This window comes from Netta rufina (genome assembly GCF_964035555.1).
Source record: "Netta rufina genome assembly, chromosome: 20".
In the NCBI taxonomy this organism is placed as follows: Eukaryota; Metazoa; Chordata; class Aves; order Anseriformes; family Anatidae; genus Netta; species Netta rufina.
In genome coordinates this window covers 8,397,442-8,413,616 of record NC_140144.1, presented here as the reverse complement: position 1 = coordinate 8,413,616, position 16,175 = coordinate 8,397,442, and the positions used below count along the sequence as shown (strand labels likewise).

Sequence of the window (16,175 nt, the reverse complement as noted above, 5' to 3'; positions counted from 1 at the left end):
CAGTCTGATGGAAAGACTGGGAAGTAGGTGCAGAAAATGGAGAAGAGGTTAAGTGTGGCTGTTGTCCTGCTTCGTCCACACTGACTGTATCAGTGTCCTCTCTATCTCCTTTTGGGAGCTGATGGGAACTGCTCAGCCTCCACAGTGCTAAATCCCCAGAACGTACCCAGCCAGATAACCAGCTTTCAAACGAAAATAACAGTGCACGAATGTTGGTTGGTAGTCGTGAGTTCAGGATCTGAGCCCAGATCATCTCTGCTGTTGGGCTTTCTGCTCCTGGCTGGCTGTTATTCTTCAGGGTTCAAGGTGTCCGTTTTTTCCCCAAACCGTTCAGTCAAAATTCAGCAGGTTGGAATGGAAGTTCCCCATTTCAGAATAACTGAAGTAACGCTGGTAGTGATGTTGGTAACTGCATCGTCCTGTCTTCAACTACCTCAGCAATGGTTTGTCCTAAGCAGAGCAGGTTTGTAGTCTGTTTGTTAATCTGAAAGGTCGTGTGATGGGCAGTAATGCCCAACAGAGTGGTTTTTTTAATCACAGTTTTTCAGGAAATAAGAATCTTTCCTGTGAAAACAAAAGCTAGCACCAAAAAAGCTGGGGACAAGGGTTGGGGGGGGTAAGCTTAATTGTGAAGGGTTTTAAAGACAGGTGCCTTTTGGTGCTGTGGCTGGTTTAGCATTGGAGCAGATTATTATCTTCAGTCTGAATTCCCCCTGTTTGAGGTACCTGGGATGGAGGGAGTATTGGGGGAACGCCACCAGCGATTGCCTTTGTGATTCCCTGTGGCACTGATCACATTTATTGTTGATGAAATTGTGCTTATCTGAAATATGGAAGTCCTCAATGGTGCATTCTTCATGTTTGTGCATTTCTAGTGTGCTACAGCTGGACATAGAAACCCTGCATGGGACCAGGGACTTGGCATTAAGCTCTGAAAAATGCTTTGGGAGAGGGCTTCTGCTCCTCGGAAATCCTAGTCTAAAAAAAATCATAATTTTTCCATAGAGCTGTAGGGATATGTAAAAAGTCAGTAGCTTGGTTTTCAGGACAGCAAAATGCAGTGGCAGGCTTGAAAGGATTTTTTTTTTTGTACAGGAGTGGAATAGTACAGTACTGAAGAGCAGAATTTTCCCACTAGCTTGTTTTACAGGAAGAAATGTTTTTCAAATCCATTCCTGTGCAATCCCCAGAGCACTGAGCTTTCCTGAGCTCGAGGAATCAGCCTGCTCCTGCACAAGCAGAGCAGTCAGTAGGGCAGGGAAAGCCCTACAAAAAAGATACAGTTTTTGTCTTTATTTAAAACCTTTGAATAAATGCCTATGAAACGTGCTTTGCTAATTGCTTTGAGAGGTGTCTAGAAACTCACCTGAGTAACTTCCCCTCTTCCTTGTCTCCCCCAGACGTTCTCTTACCCTGCCCACCTGCTACTGGGAGAAAAATCTCCCCTTCTCTAACACACAGCGTTGTCCTCACGCTCACATCCTCTGGCTTTAGAGTTTGGTAGTTAATAGAAGAAGCCCAGACCTTTTGATTCCCCCAGGTAGTGCAGTTTGCATCCCGACAGCAAGCACTTTGCAGGGAGTTTATCAGGTTCCTGTGGTTCCCAGGGGTCTGCCTTCAGTGATCCTGCCCCTGTGCTGGGTTTCGCATCACGAGGATGTGATTTGGGGGCAGATGTCTTATTTCTGCTGTTGAACCTGACGGAAGAAGATCAGTTCTCTAGTTCTGTGTCCATCAGGATCCTCCACGCTCCTGTTTGTAGCCAGGCAGTCCCGGTAAGGAGAGGACAGACGGGGTAAGGCAGTGCCCCATGCAAACCTCACCGCTCGCTCCTGCTGCAGCTCCCAGCGCGACCCAGTCAGGCCAGGTGGAGCCCACAACAGCACAGGAGGATAATTATCAGAAACTGGGTGAATTCCTGGTTTTACCCTTCAAGTTTTAATTTGAAAACAGCCTCAGGAAGGGTTCCCCTCCCTGCCTGTAGGAAACCAAGCACTGCAGCCCGTGTTCGTGGCTCCTCTAGCCCTTCAAAGCACGGGCTGAGCCGTCCCCGGCTCCGAGGGCCAGATCCCAGAGTGCCCTCCTTGTGGGAGGAGGGGCAGGCCCCCACCCCCTACACATGTATTTAGATTTTAATTACTTCCCCCATCTTAAATAAATTAACTGGCCGGGGAAACGTTTGGCCGTGAAGCGCATTTAGCTGCGTGTCCTTTCAGCCTGCTGCGGACTGTAATTCTCCCAGAAGAAAAGGCATTGAAGGAGGCCCTTTGTCGGCATTAGCAGGTGGACAGTTGAGGCAGCCTTGACCTCTGCCAGCAAAGGTCCTGACTTGTAGCGTTGGTCAAGTCTTTTAACCCGCTTTTATGCCCCCAGACAGGACACTGCTGCCCTGTTCCCTCCACCCACCACGCTCGCAGTGTTGTGTTCCCCCTGCCCCCCACTTCAAAGCCCTCCTTTCGGCCGCGCTGGGGATGCAGCAGGGGCGCTCAGCCGGGCTGGAAGAGCTCCCTCCACCTCTCTCCCCTTCCTCGCTGCCATCCCTGCGCCTAGTGGTTTGCACTTGCCTTTCTTTGCAGTTTTTTAACCGCTGTGTTTTCCGTTCAGGTTTATTTTGGCTTGCTGAGGGCCCTTTGCTCCAAGGGAGCACAGGCTCCCTGCCCCTGCAGCCAGCAGGTTGGATGCTCCCCTTCAACACCAGGACGTGCTGGATTGAAGGCGTCTTGGTGTGGGAAAGAGGGGACCCTTCCCCCCTTTCTCTGAGGTTTTGGGGTCTGCGTGGTCTGCCCACGCAGGTCTCAGCTCAGTGCCCCAGCCCGTGCTGGGTTTCACGGCTGCTGGTGTGTTTGTGGCAGCTCCCCCCCAGCCCTCGGCACTGCCGGGGCTTTGTGCAGAGTTCGTGGCCCCTCTGCTCCTGCAGGACTGAGCCAGGAGCCGTGTGGCTACCGCAGAGCTCTGTGCTGGGGCCGGCAGCGAGCTGCAGGCTCACACAGCCTTGTGGTGCAGATGGATGGGCAAGGATGCAGACCCCAAAAAACCAAGTGAGATGGCTCAAAATGCGGACGTTTCCGCAGTGGCTGGAGGCTGAGGGGCCGGGATCTCAGGTGTTTGAGCTGTGCTGTCCTTGTGCTAGCTGGGAGTGGGCTTAGAGCCTCGGGTGGTCCACGTGCAAACCCAGCAGCTCCCAGTCGGTGTGTTATGGCTTGAGCACGTCCCAGCGGGGCGGAGGAGAGGGGTGGAATTAGGCTTAAGGCACTTCAGCGACACACAGGTGAGACGAAATCAGGAGCTCGAGCTTTTTCTTGGCTTTCCCTGAACTGAGGGCGCCCAACACTGCGGAAATGTGGAAGCTGAAGCGTGGAGTCTGGGCAATTCAGGTAGAGCCAGGGCCTGTCTAATGGAGAAGCAGATGTCACTGGCTGGAAACTGTCACCTGTTCCATATTGACGTGCCCCTTGTTGTCATCTTTGCACAGGCCAACAGAGCCAGCAGCAGAACAGCCATCCCGATTACAGCAAAGCATGGGAGGAGTATTACAAAAAACAGAGTGAGTGAAACAGGGTTGCTGGAGATGAGCGAAACAGAGTTAACTAATTCGATGACTTGCATCTCCGTCCCCTGGCGTTGCCAGCTTCTAGTCCCCTGCAAACCCCCTCTGGTCCCTCCTGCTGGTGATGGTGCATGTAGTTCTTTGGCTGGAAGCTCTCTGTCGTGTTGCCTGCTGCTGGGTGCTCCCGCTGAGCTGCAGCCCTCAGTAGCCCCTGTGTCCACGCTGGCACTTGGCTTGCCTCCGGGAAAACTAGCACACGCTGAGCACTGATGCTCACAAAACCCAGAGAGGTGAAGGTGGCTTGTCAGGAAGCAGGAAAACTCCACGCAGAGGTGTGGGGGGAAAAACCTGAGCCTGCCTTTCTCTGCTCCGTTACGAGGCGCGTGGCTCCGGCTTCTGGATCTGCATTTGCCACCTTGCTGCTGAAGCCTCCGGGCCACGGATGAGCTGTGCAGGCCGTCAGGCTGTCCCAGCAGCTGTGGGAAGGGTTTTTTTTAACGCTTTCTGCCTGCTCTTGGCTTGTCACTCGCCAGCCAGCGTAAAGCCTGTCCTGTCGCATCCAAACAGCAGCTACCGGCGTCGCTCTTTCAGGGCTCTGCAGCTGTCGGAAGGGGGCTGGCTGTTCTTTGAGCTTTGCAGGAGGAGACCCCTAACCCTGAGCTTGCCGAATTGCTCATCTCTCCCTTTTTTCCCCTCTTTTTTTTTCCCCTCCAGGTCATGCTGCCAGCGCTGCTTCTCAGGCAAGTTCCCAGCCGGACTACACGATGGCTTGGGCAGAGTATTACAGACAGCAGGCTGCCTACTACGGGCAGACACTAGGGCAGGCTCAGGCCCACAGCCAGGTCTGTATTCGTGTTCCCTGAACCCCGCTGCTGCTTCCCTTGGGGAATTGGGGGGGTGTTGCTTTGCCACAGGAACCCAAGGAGGTGTTTTGTGGCCGAGGAACTGAAAAATTGCTCGTTGCTATCAGTTGCTACCGTCGTGTTACCTCAACACCAGAGTCTAATTTGCCTGGACAGGGTGGTTTTTTTTCGGGGGATAACCAAGGGGTTGCTTGTTTGTTTTCCTGGGGGCTTTCCTCATAATCCCCAAGCTGTTTTGTGGCTTTGGGGAATTTAGGTAGAGTGAACGATGGATCCAGGCTGGTGAGGCAGCGTGACACTGCTCCGTCGTGCAGACTTCGCCTTTTCTCTTGCAAGCTTTGTGCTAGGGTAGGAGCAGCGTGCTTGCCTGGGGAGTTACCTGCCCTGAAAAGGAGGGGAAAACTATTGGGGAAAAACAATTTGGATTAACCAGCTGCCAAGAAAAACGTTGCCTCACCTGTCCTTCAGAGCACTGGAGAGTTTTTTTGTGGGATTTATCCTGATAAATTCAGGGCTTTCTTGCGTGCCGGGTTTGCAGAGCGAGCATCTATGCTTTGGCAAAAAGCACGAGCAAACCACAGGCACCTTAGCGGGGTCAGACGCTTCTCCCCACTGAGTCGTGCCTTCCCTCTGGCTCCTCAGAGCCAGCAGCTCTGGATACGGGAGGCACGGGGGAGCCTGCCCCGCTGTCATCCCCAGCCCCGCGCCGCTGGGGTCGAGCAGCGCAAGACGGGTGCGGCATCGGCGCTTGCCGCGGGCGCCGGTGAAGTGTGACCCAGAAGTGGTGATAAAAGGGGAGTTCTCTTCATCGCTCCCGCAAAGACCGAGCCTCTAGAGAAGGGAGATGTTGTTCAATAAAAGGCACGAGCTCCTGGAAGGAGAGAGCTCAGGGAAGGCAGGCGGTAGGGCAGAGATCTCCGCGATCGCGGTTGGGAGCATCGGTTGAGGTTATAGCCTGCCCTGCTGCAACGGGGACGGAGAGACCTGTGTGTGTGTGTCGGGGGAGGAGGGTTAGGCAGCTGTAAGAATTTGCCGCCGCCGAGTAACTTTTCCTTTATTTCCCCCCTCTCTCTCTCTAGGAGCAGTAGAACAAGGTCCTCGTGGCAATTTTTTTTTCTTGGAATCATTGTGGAAGAAAACCTTTTTGTAACAGAGGTTTCTAGATTTGCAACATTTTGATGAAGACTTTTCTGTTTGTTTGTGAAACACTAGCTGTAGGATAATCTATACTGAACTTTTCTAAGAATCAGGAACAATTAGTAATGTACTAAACTTATGGACATGCTGGTAATTCTGTTTCTAAATTTGTAAAAAAGAAAACAGCAAAAAAAAAAAAAAAAACAACCTCCGGGATTCTTTTTGGAGAGAAGCCAGAGAATTTGCAGGCACCAAAACGCACCCCAGAGCTGTGACATTTCAACATGTGTTTTTTTGTGTGTTTTTTTTTTTTCCTTTTAATTTTCGATCTTTTCTGTTGCAACAGAAAGAGTGGCTTGGAAGTCTTAGGTGGTATGTAACAAATCCTAAAAAGAAAAAAAATTTTAAACAGTATTTAAATATTCTTAAATATGTAAATTCATTAAATGTTTTACTTCTAATTTCTTGTATCTTGGCTGTCTTTGATTTTATTGCATTTTTTAAAAAACTGAACTATGATATGTATTGTAATTAATTATGTGAATTCTGTATTGAGACAGTTACTGTCTTACTGTCAGACAAGTTATGGGCGGGGGGGCATTTTGTAGGGTTTGTATAATTTCTAGAGTCTAAAGGGGTAATATAAAAACGTGTTAATTTTTTAGCAATACATTTTTTCATGTCTCCATTGCTAGTTGCATTTATGTATCTAAGACCTCCAAGCTTGTTTAAAAAAAAAAAAAGAAAAAAAAAAAAGAAAAAGACCTTCCTCTATGCTCTCAGAAATATAAATACTGTTATTTTTAATATTAAAATGAACCTGCTATTAGTACCTTTTAACAAACACTGTGGAACATAAAACCATATAAAAGGTAGTAACTATTTTTTAATTCCAAGGTGTTTTTTGCTTTTTCATTTCTTTTAAATATTTTCTTATCTAATATTTGTCAAATTACCTAGAGAAATAAATGAATCTAGTATTAACCACAGTATGCGCTAAATAATTTTGATTTAATAAAAGGGATAATATGATTTCCAATGTTTACTGTAGTGTTTCTTGTACAGATAACAGTGTATTTTTAAAGGAAAAAACGGAATTGAAGCTATTTTTTCTTGCCTTTTTAATTGCCCTGCGGGACATTCCGTTTTGAAATGTACTGAAGTTACTGTTCTTGGGTTCTTTCCTTATTTTTCCTTATGCTTGAAATGTCTAACTATAAAGAAAACGCAATTGGATAATGTTGAGCATGGTGTTTAAAAAGAAAAAGAAGTGTTCTTTTTATTTGACTGACAGTTGCATTTTACACTCTATATAATAAAATTCCCACAAGGTGTCTTGTGGGTGAAGTATCTCCCGTCTCTTTCTCTCCGTTTGCTCCCTCTCTGCGCGCCGAGCTCCCCGCTGCCGCCCGGGGCTCGCGTGAGGACTTGGGGATGACTCCAATACCTCAACTTCGAGCCTTAATTCCAGTGCGACCCCATTCCTGTAACATCAAAGTGCCGTTTGGCACCACCACATTGTGTTTCCCCAGTCAGGTGCTGTAACTGGAGCTGTCCGGGCCCGAAAGATCAATTTTAATAAAGGGAAGTTTTCTATAAGCGGGCACGGAGACTCAATCTGCAGCTGTATAAGTGTTTTATCGCTTGTCAAGGAGGCTCAGCCCCTGGTTTCAACACCCTGAACTTGTTGCTCTTCCACAGCTTTGGTTCCTTGTGCCTGGAGCTCGCCGGGCACCCTTTGGATGGGATCAGCGGAGCAGCGCAGGGCCGATGGGGAGAGGCAGAGAGCGCGGGGACTTCGGGCTGTAACCAGGCCAAAGCTGCTGGCGGCTCTGCCCTGCCTTGTAAAACGCGAGGTTTGTGCTCCACCACCCAAAAGAGCTCTGCCGCTGTTACCCAGACAGCTGTAGCGGAGAGTTTACAGCCGGGGGAAGGGAGGGAGGAAAGAAGATCCCATCTGCAAAGCAGGGAGTGGGAGGCATGTTGAGAGCCGGAAGAAAAGGAGATGTAGCATCTCTAAATATACCTCCAGAGAATCAAAGAGAGACAGTGAAAGATGGGATAGTAAAAGCCACTTGGAAAGAGGGGAGAGGGGGGAAAAAATGGCTAGAGGAGGGCATAAAGGCTGCTGATGGGAATTGGGAGCGGGCATTACCGAGAAGACTTCCTTCTAATTCATCTTCCAAGCTCTGTGCCAAAACAGCATTTGGCATGGTTCACAGGGAGCAATTGTGTGATAATGAACCCTAAGGTGTCCCTTAATTGAAGACTGAGTATTACAGATTGTGCCAATAGTCGTAAATGGCACAGGATTGTGGGAGGATGCATTTTCTTAAATGTATCTGTAAGTACAGATTAGTGAGTCTCCCCAGTGAAATACCCATACTATAAATTATGGAAATATCTCTTTCTGATGCAACCTTTTATTGAGGGGGTGGGGCAGCAAAAGAAATAGTTTGCAAGCCTTTGAAATTTGGCCTGTCATTAAGATGGTGCCTGCAAAGCTGGGTTTTCATCAGCAGTCTGGTGTCCTGGCAGGCTGAAGTGCTTGAAATGTTCCCAAGTTCAGCAATTTGTTTTCCATTATTGCTGCCCGCTCGGGGCAGAGGGGCCGCAGCCATTACACTGCCCCGCTGCTATGAACACGGCTCCTGCTTGTAGGGCAGGGGCTGGCGGGTGCCCTGGCACCTCCCGCAGAGCCAGGGGCCCCGTGCTGGGTTCCTCCAGCCCTGTGGGGTGTCCTGGGGGCTGGGGCTGTGGTAAATCCCCCCCTGGTGCTGCTCTGGGGTCTGTAGGTACCTGCTCAGGTCCTCTGGTTCAGGTGTGGTTTGCTGCCCAGAAGCTGCTGCGGTGCCTCCAGGAGAGGAACCGAGTCTCTGCTCGGCTTTGGGCAGGTTGAATCCTCAAAATAAAGCGGGTTTAAGCACGGACTGACTTAATTCTTCTTTTTTTTTTGGGTGGGGATCAGCGTGGCGTTGCCTCCTGGTGGAGGTCAGTCCTGGGGTTGAGGAGGCTGCGGCGAGGAGGCCCAGGGAGCGCTCTGCACCCCGCTGTGGTATTTGGGGCCAGGAGCCAGAGCTGGAGGAGACCCCAGGTGAGTGCCCAGCAGCAGTCCCCAGCCCCGTCTGAACCCACCCTGGCTCACTGCCTCCCAATTTTCCCTGTCGTTTACGGGCAGCCCTCCTTCCCTCACCGCACACCCTCTCCGAGGCTTCAGCCCCTCCGGGAGCCGCACTCGGGGCCTTGTTTCTCTCGGTGCGTCCCCTGCCGTGCTCACCAGCTGCAGAGACTCCTTCTACGCGGACATTTATTGCAATCCTGCAAAGCATCTCCGAGCAGCAGCCTGAAAAAGCACAGTATGTAGCATCTCATCAGGCTAACGATCACCCCACCGCCCTCCCGGGCTCTATATTCGGTGCCTGAACGGGCACAGGCTATTTCGGGAGCAGAGGGGAGGCTTCAAGGCAGTCTAAAATACTTTCTTTAATTTTGCATGATTTCAGAACAAACTGCATTATGGACGTTGCAAGTTAAACCCGAGTGATCATTGAAAGAGACGAGCGGGCACGGGGACTTTATTTTTTATTTTTTTTTTCCTGGCTACTAAATATTTCATGGCGTGTTTTGAGTACCGCTGTATTTACAGTAAGGTGGGTGGGGAGAGCTCGTGGCTTTTTGGCACGACGTGGATGTTCACAGCCTCACCTGCCCTGCGAGAACACGGGTTTCCTGAATCTGGGGTCGTTTTCCAGGGGATTTTTGGGGCTGCGGCACGTGCGGGGGGCTCAGAACTGTTGGAGTCCTCGTGCAGAAATGGTGTCGGTGCATCCCATGGAGCACCGCATGGGTTTTATTTGCTGTAACAAGCTCTTTGGCCTTGCCACCGTGGCTGCCGTGGATATTTTTTGCCCAGACGTGGCAGAGGCCGCTCAGACAGGCAGGCAGCTCGTCTTGGTGGGGGTGAGCAGCCCCCTGTGCTCCCCCTGTCACATATGGGGCATTTCTCTGCTCTGCCAGGGCTGGAAAATACAGAAAGGGACCGCAGGCAGCGAGCGGGGCAGGGGCCGAGCCCCCATCCCATCCCACAGCACCTCGGTGGGGTCTGGGGATGGGGCAGGTAGCTGGGGAGCAATAATTCACCCCCAGGGCATTGGGGACGGGTGCCCCCACCTCCCTCCAGGCCTGGGACATGGGGTTCAAGGGAGGCAACCCCAAAAGAGCATCACGGGGCGGAGGGGGGCAGGTACCGGCAGCCCCAGCTCATCTTCCCACCCTTCCCCTTATCACTTGAGGAAATCCTATTTCAAGGCCGCTCTAAAGGAGCCTCTGATCTCTGCAGAGGCCGGCTCGCTCCCCTCTAATCCCGGCCGGGCCAGGGTGCAGGTGCCGCGGGCCCGGGGGGATTAGACGGTGCCTTCCCTTTGTGCGAGCCGTCACTCAGCCGCGGCCGTGCCCAGGGAGCCGCACTGAGCGGCGGGGCTCCTTGTCGGGGCCATTGGCCGGGGAATATTAAACTTGGCCGCCCCCGAGCAGGCCGGGGCCGGGGTTTTGATGCTGTTTGTGTTGTGGAGAAGCGGGCTGCCAAAGGCCGGGAGCCATGGGAGGCCTCAAGGCCTGCGATGGCGCCCGCTGTGGGCCTTGTGCTGGGCACCCACACACGGCTCCTGCCCCTCCTGTCCCCTGGTCCCGTCACTGCTCCTGAATCCCATTTGGGACCGGCCAGCATGGGTACAGCAGCCCTGGAGCTTCACGGCCGGCCTGGTTCCTCCTGGTGGAGGGGCAGGAGGGAGCCGTGGGGTCCCCAAAGTCGTGCCCGCTCCCCTGGGGCTGCTCGCCCTGCCCTGCCCGAGCCGGGCCGGTGTGGTGGTGTGGGGGCCAGCACGGGTCTTTGGTGCCGGAGCTGCTGCTGAGGGAGATGCAGGTGGTGGTGGTGGGATATAGGAGAGGTGCTGGGATGTGGGAGAGGTGATAGTGGGGTTTGGGAGAGGTGGTGATGGTGGGATGCAGGAGACCGAGCAGTGGGATGTGAATGCCCTGTCACGGGGGCCAATTTTCCTGCTTCTCCACACCAAATCCCCTTCTCTCCTTCCTGCACCATTCCATCTAACCTCTATCCACGGGGAGCCCCTTCAGCATCCACCCCTGGTGCGGAGACCACAAGGATGAGGATGAGCGAGCGGGGTCTGTGCCCAGCCCCACAGCCTCGCTGGAAACCCTGGGGAGCACCCATGGGGGACCCCCCTGTGCCTGCCTCACCCCAACACATTCGGTGAGGGGCAGCCCTGGCTCAGAGCTGCTTTATGGGGCTGTTTTCACTCTTCCCGTACCGGGGCTGCTTTGGGGGGGCCGGCAGCCATCCGCCCACACCGTCGGTCCCGCTGGCCGTGCCGCAGCACCGCGGGGCTGCGAGGAGTTACCGCCGCAATTTGCCACAATCATGTTTCATTTGCAGGCCGCCTGAGCCGCGCGAAGCTGTCAGATGCAGCCGGGAACGCGAGGATGTTTGTTGGTTTGTTTTTTTTTTTCTCCCTTTCCCTGTTTGCTTTTGTGTGCCGTGACCCCCTCGCCAAAATAATCTTGGAAATACTACTCAAAAAAAAAAATCAAAAGGGAAAAAAAAAAAAGACAAGAAAGAAAGTGAGAGCGGAGGGGAGAGCACTCAGCATCCCTCCTCGGCTCCGCGGCCTCCCGCAGAGTGAAATGGAGGCAAATAATGCCCTAAAGCTCCTTTTTCGAGCAGCGCAATCAGCCCGCCTGGCTCGGAGGGGCGGCAGCGCTGTGTGCTGGAGAGCTCGCTCGGGGGGCCACAGCTTCACCGTACCGAACCCACCGTGCCCGGACCCTCCGAGGTGCTGGCTCTGCTCGGGGACCCCCCAGCCCTCTCCTTGCTCACACTCTCCAGGAGGAGAAAGGGAGCCAAAGTCAGAGCACGGTTCAAAGGGGGCACAGGGGTCCTATCGGCTCCATCCCACGGATGTGCCCCCCCAGGGATGGCCACTCTCCTGTTTCCCCCTGGGGAGGTGGCGGTGCCTCCTCCGTGCCACCCACCTGCATGTGCCCCGTGCCACCATGTCCCAGCAGGAGAGGCCAGGAGACACAAGGAGCTGCCCGGAGCGAGGGGCGCACCCTGGGGAGACCCCCCTGGGTCCCCCACTGCCCGCCGTGCTCCCCTCATTGCCACCCAGCTCTGCGGGGACAGCTCCGGGGGCTGTGGCTCCCCAGCCCTCGCCTGTCCCCATCGTTGTGTCCCCCCCCCGGGACAATCCCCGGGAGCCGTGCCGGGCGCAGGTAACATTTGGGCACATTCCCATAACCGAGTGCTGCCAACTGCTGCCGCGGCAGGGCCGGAGCCGCCTCTCCAGCGCTGCTGTTTGCTTTGCAGCCTCCTTAGCCCCTATTGAGGCTTTTCAGCTCCAGCCCCTTCAGGGGGTTTAAGTAGGTAAAACCTGAGGAAGAGGCTATTTTCCTCCCTCCCTTTTGAGCCCTGCCTTGTGCCCAAAAGGCCCCCTTGTTTCACGCGTGCCAGTCACCTGGCTGGGCCCCCAGCCCCTTTCTCTCCCAGCCTCCCCTTTCTTTCTCCTTTCTCTCTTTTGACTTTTCCAGGAGCCCTCGCTCTCCAAACGAGCTTCAGATTGGATCCAGATTGAGGTCCCTTTGTCTTTCAAGGGTTGTACTAAGCTAATTAAATGTGATCCCAACAAATAAACGCAGATCTCCCCATTACATTCAGGCCTGCCTTTCAGGCAGCACCGGGCGGCCCCTCGCCCCCGCCCGCTGCGCACAGGGTCCCCCTCATTGAGTCCCGGCCATTGAAAGCACTGCCAGGATTTCTTTTGTGCCGGGGGTCTCCGAGCCCTTTTTCCATCAGAAAAGACCCCCAAACAGCAGCTCGGCCTTTGTGAGTTTGCAAGCAAACGCCAAAGAAAAGCCCCCTGAATGCTTTAATAAATGACACATTTAGCAACTTCGGAGGCGCCTGGCTCCTGCGGCAGCCGCAGGGGTGCAATGATCCCTCCTGCCCCGGCTCCCCCGGCACCCGCAGGGGTGCAATGATCCCCCCCCTGCCCCCCTTCCCTCCGGCTACCGGGGCATTTTGCAGCCGGCGGAGGTGCAGGGGATGCAGACGAAGCACCTGAGCCTCCTGGGCTCCCAGCCCAGCTCTCGCTGCCTCCAGCCGCCCCCTCTTTTTGCCCCCTCGGAGGGGCGCACGGAGCAGGCGATGGGGTCGGCGGCTCCTCGCCACGCCGGCCCCGGGTACCGGGACCCCGGGCAGCAGGAGGGGCACGGCGGGGCTGCTGCTCGGGGGGGGCTTTTCTACCCGGTTCCCACCCCCCCCAGTGTCCCCTCGGCTGGTATTAGCGCTGGCAAATCCCAAATCGTCTTTAATGATTCTCCCCCCCCCCCCCGCTCCGGATCGGGGGCTGCGCTGGACTTTTCTCAGCTCCACTAATATCTTTTTAATGACTTTGGGAGGGGGCAGAGCCCGGCTCTGCCCTAGAGCCTGGATTGCTCCAAACAGATGTTGGGGCAGAGGGAGGGGGATGCTCTTCCCTGCCAGGGACTTTCTTCTAGAGTTCAAACGAGAGGGGAGCTTTCAATCACCGCTAAAAATGTATTTCTCCCTTCTGAACAATGGGCTCCTTTCTGCGCCCGGGGGGACTCGGCTGCGATCGCGTTTCTGGTGCCGGAGAGGAGAAACCTCCGGCTTCAGGGCAGGAAAAGAGCTCCGAAAAGGGCTCTTCCCCGCGCCGGTTATCTCGTAGCTCTACATGCCTTCTCCCTTTACCCTCCTTGCGGAAAAAAAAAATAATAATAAAATAAAATAGATATATTTATATATACACACACACGTATCTGTTACAATCACTAAGAAATGATAACAACTCCGCCGCTGCTGCCGTCCCCGAGCCGTGCGCGGAGCCGCCCGGAGATTTTTGCCATGAAGCCGGGCTCTCGGCAGCGCTGGGCAAACGAAAGGGGGCTCCCCCCGGGCCGGGACCTGTCCCCCCCCGGGCCGGGACCTGTCCCCCCCCCGTGCTCCGGGCCCCGGCAGCGCCGGCCCCGCGCTCCCTGCGCGCCCGCGGAGCCCCCGGAGCCTTCCCCAGCGCGGCCGTCAGCTGCGGCCCCACAAGAGTTAAATTTTAAAGCAAATCAAATTCCCATTGGCCACTGTATATTATCTCAGCAGTCTTCATTTGATACCTCTTTAATACAGAAAGGAGCTTTTCAAACCCCTTTTCTCTCTTTTCTCCCCGCCACTCTTTAAGAGCAATAAATGTTCAACTGCAATAACTATAAATCAATCTCAGCTCTGTTCAAATCCTATTCATGCGGAGGGCTGGAAGAGGGGAGAGAGCTCCCCCCTTCCCCCCACCCCCCAAAAAGCAGCTGCTGGGCTCTAATCTCCTTTCTTGCACTGTCATTCACCCTCATTTTTCCTCCATCACCCCATCCCTGCAATCTTTTCTTGTTTTGCTTTTCTTTTCTCTCTTTGCTGCATTATGATCCCATGTCTCCCCTCATCAGACCCCAACCTTGTCCAGATCCTGACCATCCCCTTGTAGGCTGTGAAAGAAAAGAAGAGTCCATGGATGTCAAATTGGTCTCAAAAAGACCATGAAAGATTGATTTGCTCCACTTTTCTTCTGCCTGACATTATTTCTGAGGGTCCTGAATGGGAAACCAGAAAGTCTGGGACTGGAATAAAGATGTTCTCTCTGTAAGGGGGAGACGGGGGGGAAAAATGCCCATTTACTCCTGGCCCATCAACCCTGCAAAACAGAGCAAAAGAAAAGAGGACTGTGGCTATTCAAAGTCAGACCAATATGTACACCTCCCAACAATATGCCAATATACTGAGGGCTTCTCTATTAACACCCATGAATATTAAAGTGCTCACTAAACGCTCAGAAGGAACTTTGGGAATATACACATGAAAATACAAGCAGCATTGTGCGGGGCTCAGAACAATGGGGCGGCGATAATGGCCCTTCTCTATTAACAGCCATGAATATTAAACTTGTTTCCTCTTAAATGTTAAAAAGGAGGGATAGCTGCGATATTAAAAAAGAGAAACGAGAAGGGGAGGGAGGGGGGGGGGGCAAAGCACCTTCCTACGACTGGGAAGGAGGTTTGGGAAACAGCTGGGGATATTTAAAGCCCCTCACAAAACGGGAGGATTTTTTTTTTCCCACCTTTTTCCATCGCCACCCTCCCCGAGCCCCCCCGCACCCCCCAGCGCGGCCGGGAACGGGGCGGCAGCGCAGCGCGCACGGGAGCCGCGGGTTTTTACGGACATCTATTTTTTTTTTGTTGCTATTATTATTATTTTATTATTTTATTTTTATTTTTTTTTTATCACGGGACAATTTGAGGGTTGATGTGGTTCCTGGAAAAAAAAATAAAGGCGGTCCGCGGGGCCGGCAGCCGGAGCGCTCCGTGTGCTGGGAGCTTCCACCTGATGCGTTGCGGAGCGAGCCTGGGATGCGGGCTGGCGGCTCGCTACGCTCAAAAATGCAGAAAACCGAAATAAACTTATTTTTACGTCCATGAAAACCCGAACCAGTCCCGGGCGGGTTATTAACCCTCCCTGTCTAGGAAAAGCGCTGTCCCTCTCCGAGCAAACGCCCTCGGTAACCAAAAATTTGGGTTGATTCCTGCCGTTTGCACCTTTTCTTGGGTGGGTTGATAGGAATAAGCGGCTGCACCTGGGTTGTAAAATCGCTTTCGCAACGCCCAGCAAGGGGAGAAGCCGCCCGAGGGGCTCACCCTATAAAACGCCCGCCGGGGGTGCTGCTAGGGACCCTGGGGTGCGGAGGCTGTTGGGTCCCGGAGGGGCTGGGGGCGGCCGTGCCTCGCCCTCTCCCTGGGTTTGGGGTGCGGGAGCCGGGCTCTGAGTGCTTGAGGAATTTGGGGGCCCGTCCTCTTCTCCCCCCACCGCCCGGCCCAGCCCTTTGCAGCCCCTTGTCCCCATGAAAATCAAAAGAACAAGGCTGAGGAGAGGGCTCTAAGCTCCGACACAGCAGGATTGGGTTTAAATCCAGCGAAGATTAACCCTTTGCTGAGCCAGCAAAGCCGCGGGCCCTCGGGGAAGGGAGGGTCGCGGTTGTGGGGACCCCCCCGGGGGCTGCGAGGTGCCCAAGGGCTGGCAGAGAGGGGGTGGCAGTGTGAGCCCCGCGGCTGGGCCGGGAAATATTTTGGGGTACAGAGATGGGGGTGCTGCGGGGGGCCGAGCCCCAGTGATGCTGCAGCCGCACCCGGGCCGGGGAGGGGACAGGGCCGGGGTCTGCAGCCCCTGTTCCGCGGCACAAGGTTCCCCAAATCCCCCCCAGGACACGCATTTGGGGGCCGGCTGGGCTGTCCCCTCTTCGGCTTTGGGGACTAATCCCCGATTTTTTTTAGGGGGGGGCACAGAGGGGTCCCGGCCCGCAGTATTAGGGCTGGCACCGGGCACCGCGGACCTCCCCGAGGGTCGCTCCCCAAAGGCGCAGCGGGGCCGCCGGTGCCGAGCCGGGGGTGCGGGTGGCCGCAGCTCCCCGGGACCCACTCGGGGGGGAACCGGGACCGGTCCTCGGGGCTCTGCCCGTTGGCCGGGGCCGAGAGGGACCAAACAGCACCGAGAAACCGGG

General features: G+C 54.3%; 1 protein-coding gene across 4 annotated transcripts in view; it reads left to right on the top strand.

The window, feature by feature from the left end:
* Nucleotides 1-6,309, top strand: part of FUBP3 (far upstream element binding protein 3) — a 38,607-nt gene extending 32,298 nt beyond the window's left edge. For all 4 annotated transcript variants that reach the window (XM_084299185.1, XM_084299184.1, XM_084299183.1 and 1 more), the window contains 3 exons: nucleotides 3,473-3,544; nucleotides 4,262-4,389; nucleotides 5,490-6,309. In XM_084299185.1, coding sequence (XP_084155311.1) covers nucleotides 3,473-3,544; nucleotides 4,262-4,389; nucleotides 5,490-5,498 — 209 coding nt within the window. In that variant the 3' untranslated portion in view covers nucleotides 5,499-6,309. The remainder of the gene's footprint in view (nucleotides 1-3,472; nucleotides 3,545-4,261; nucleotides 4,390-5,489) is intronic.
* Nucleotides 6,310-16,175: the final 9,866 nt, after the last annotated feature.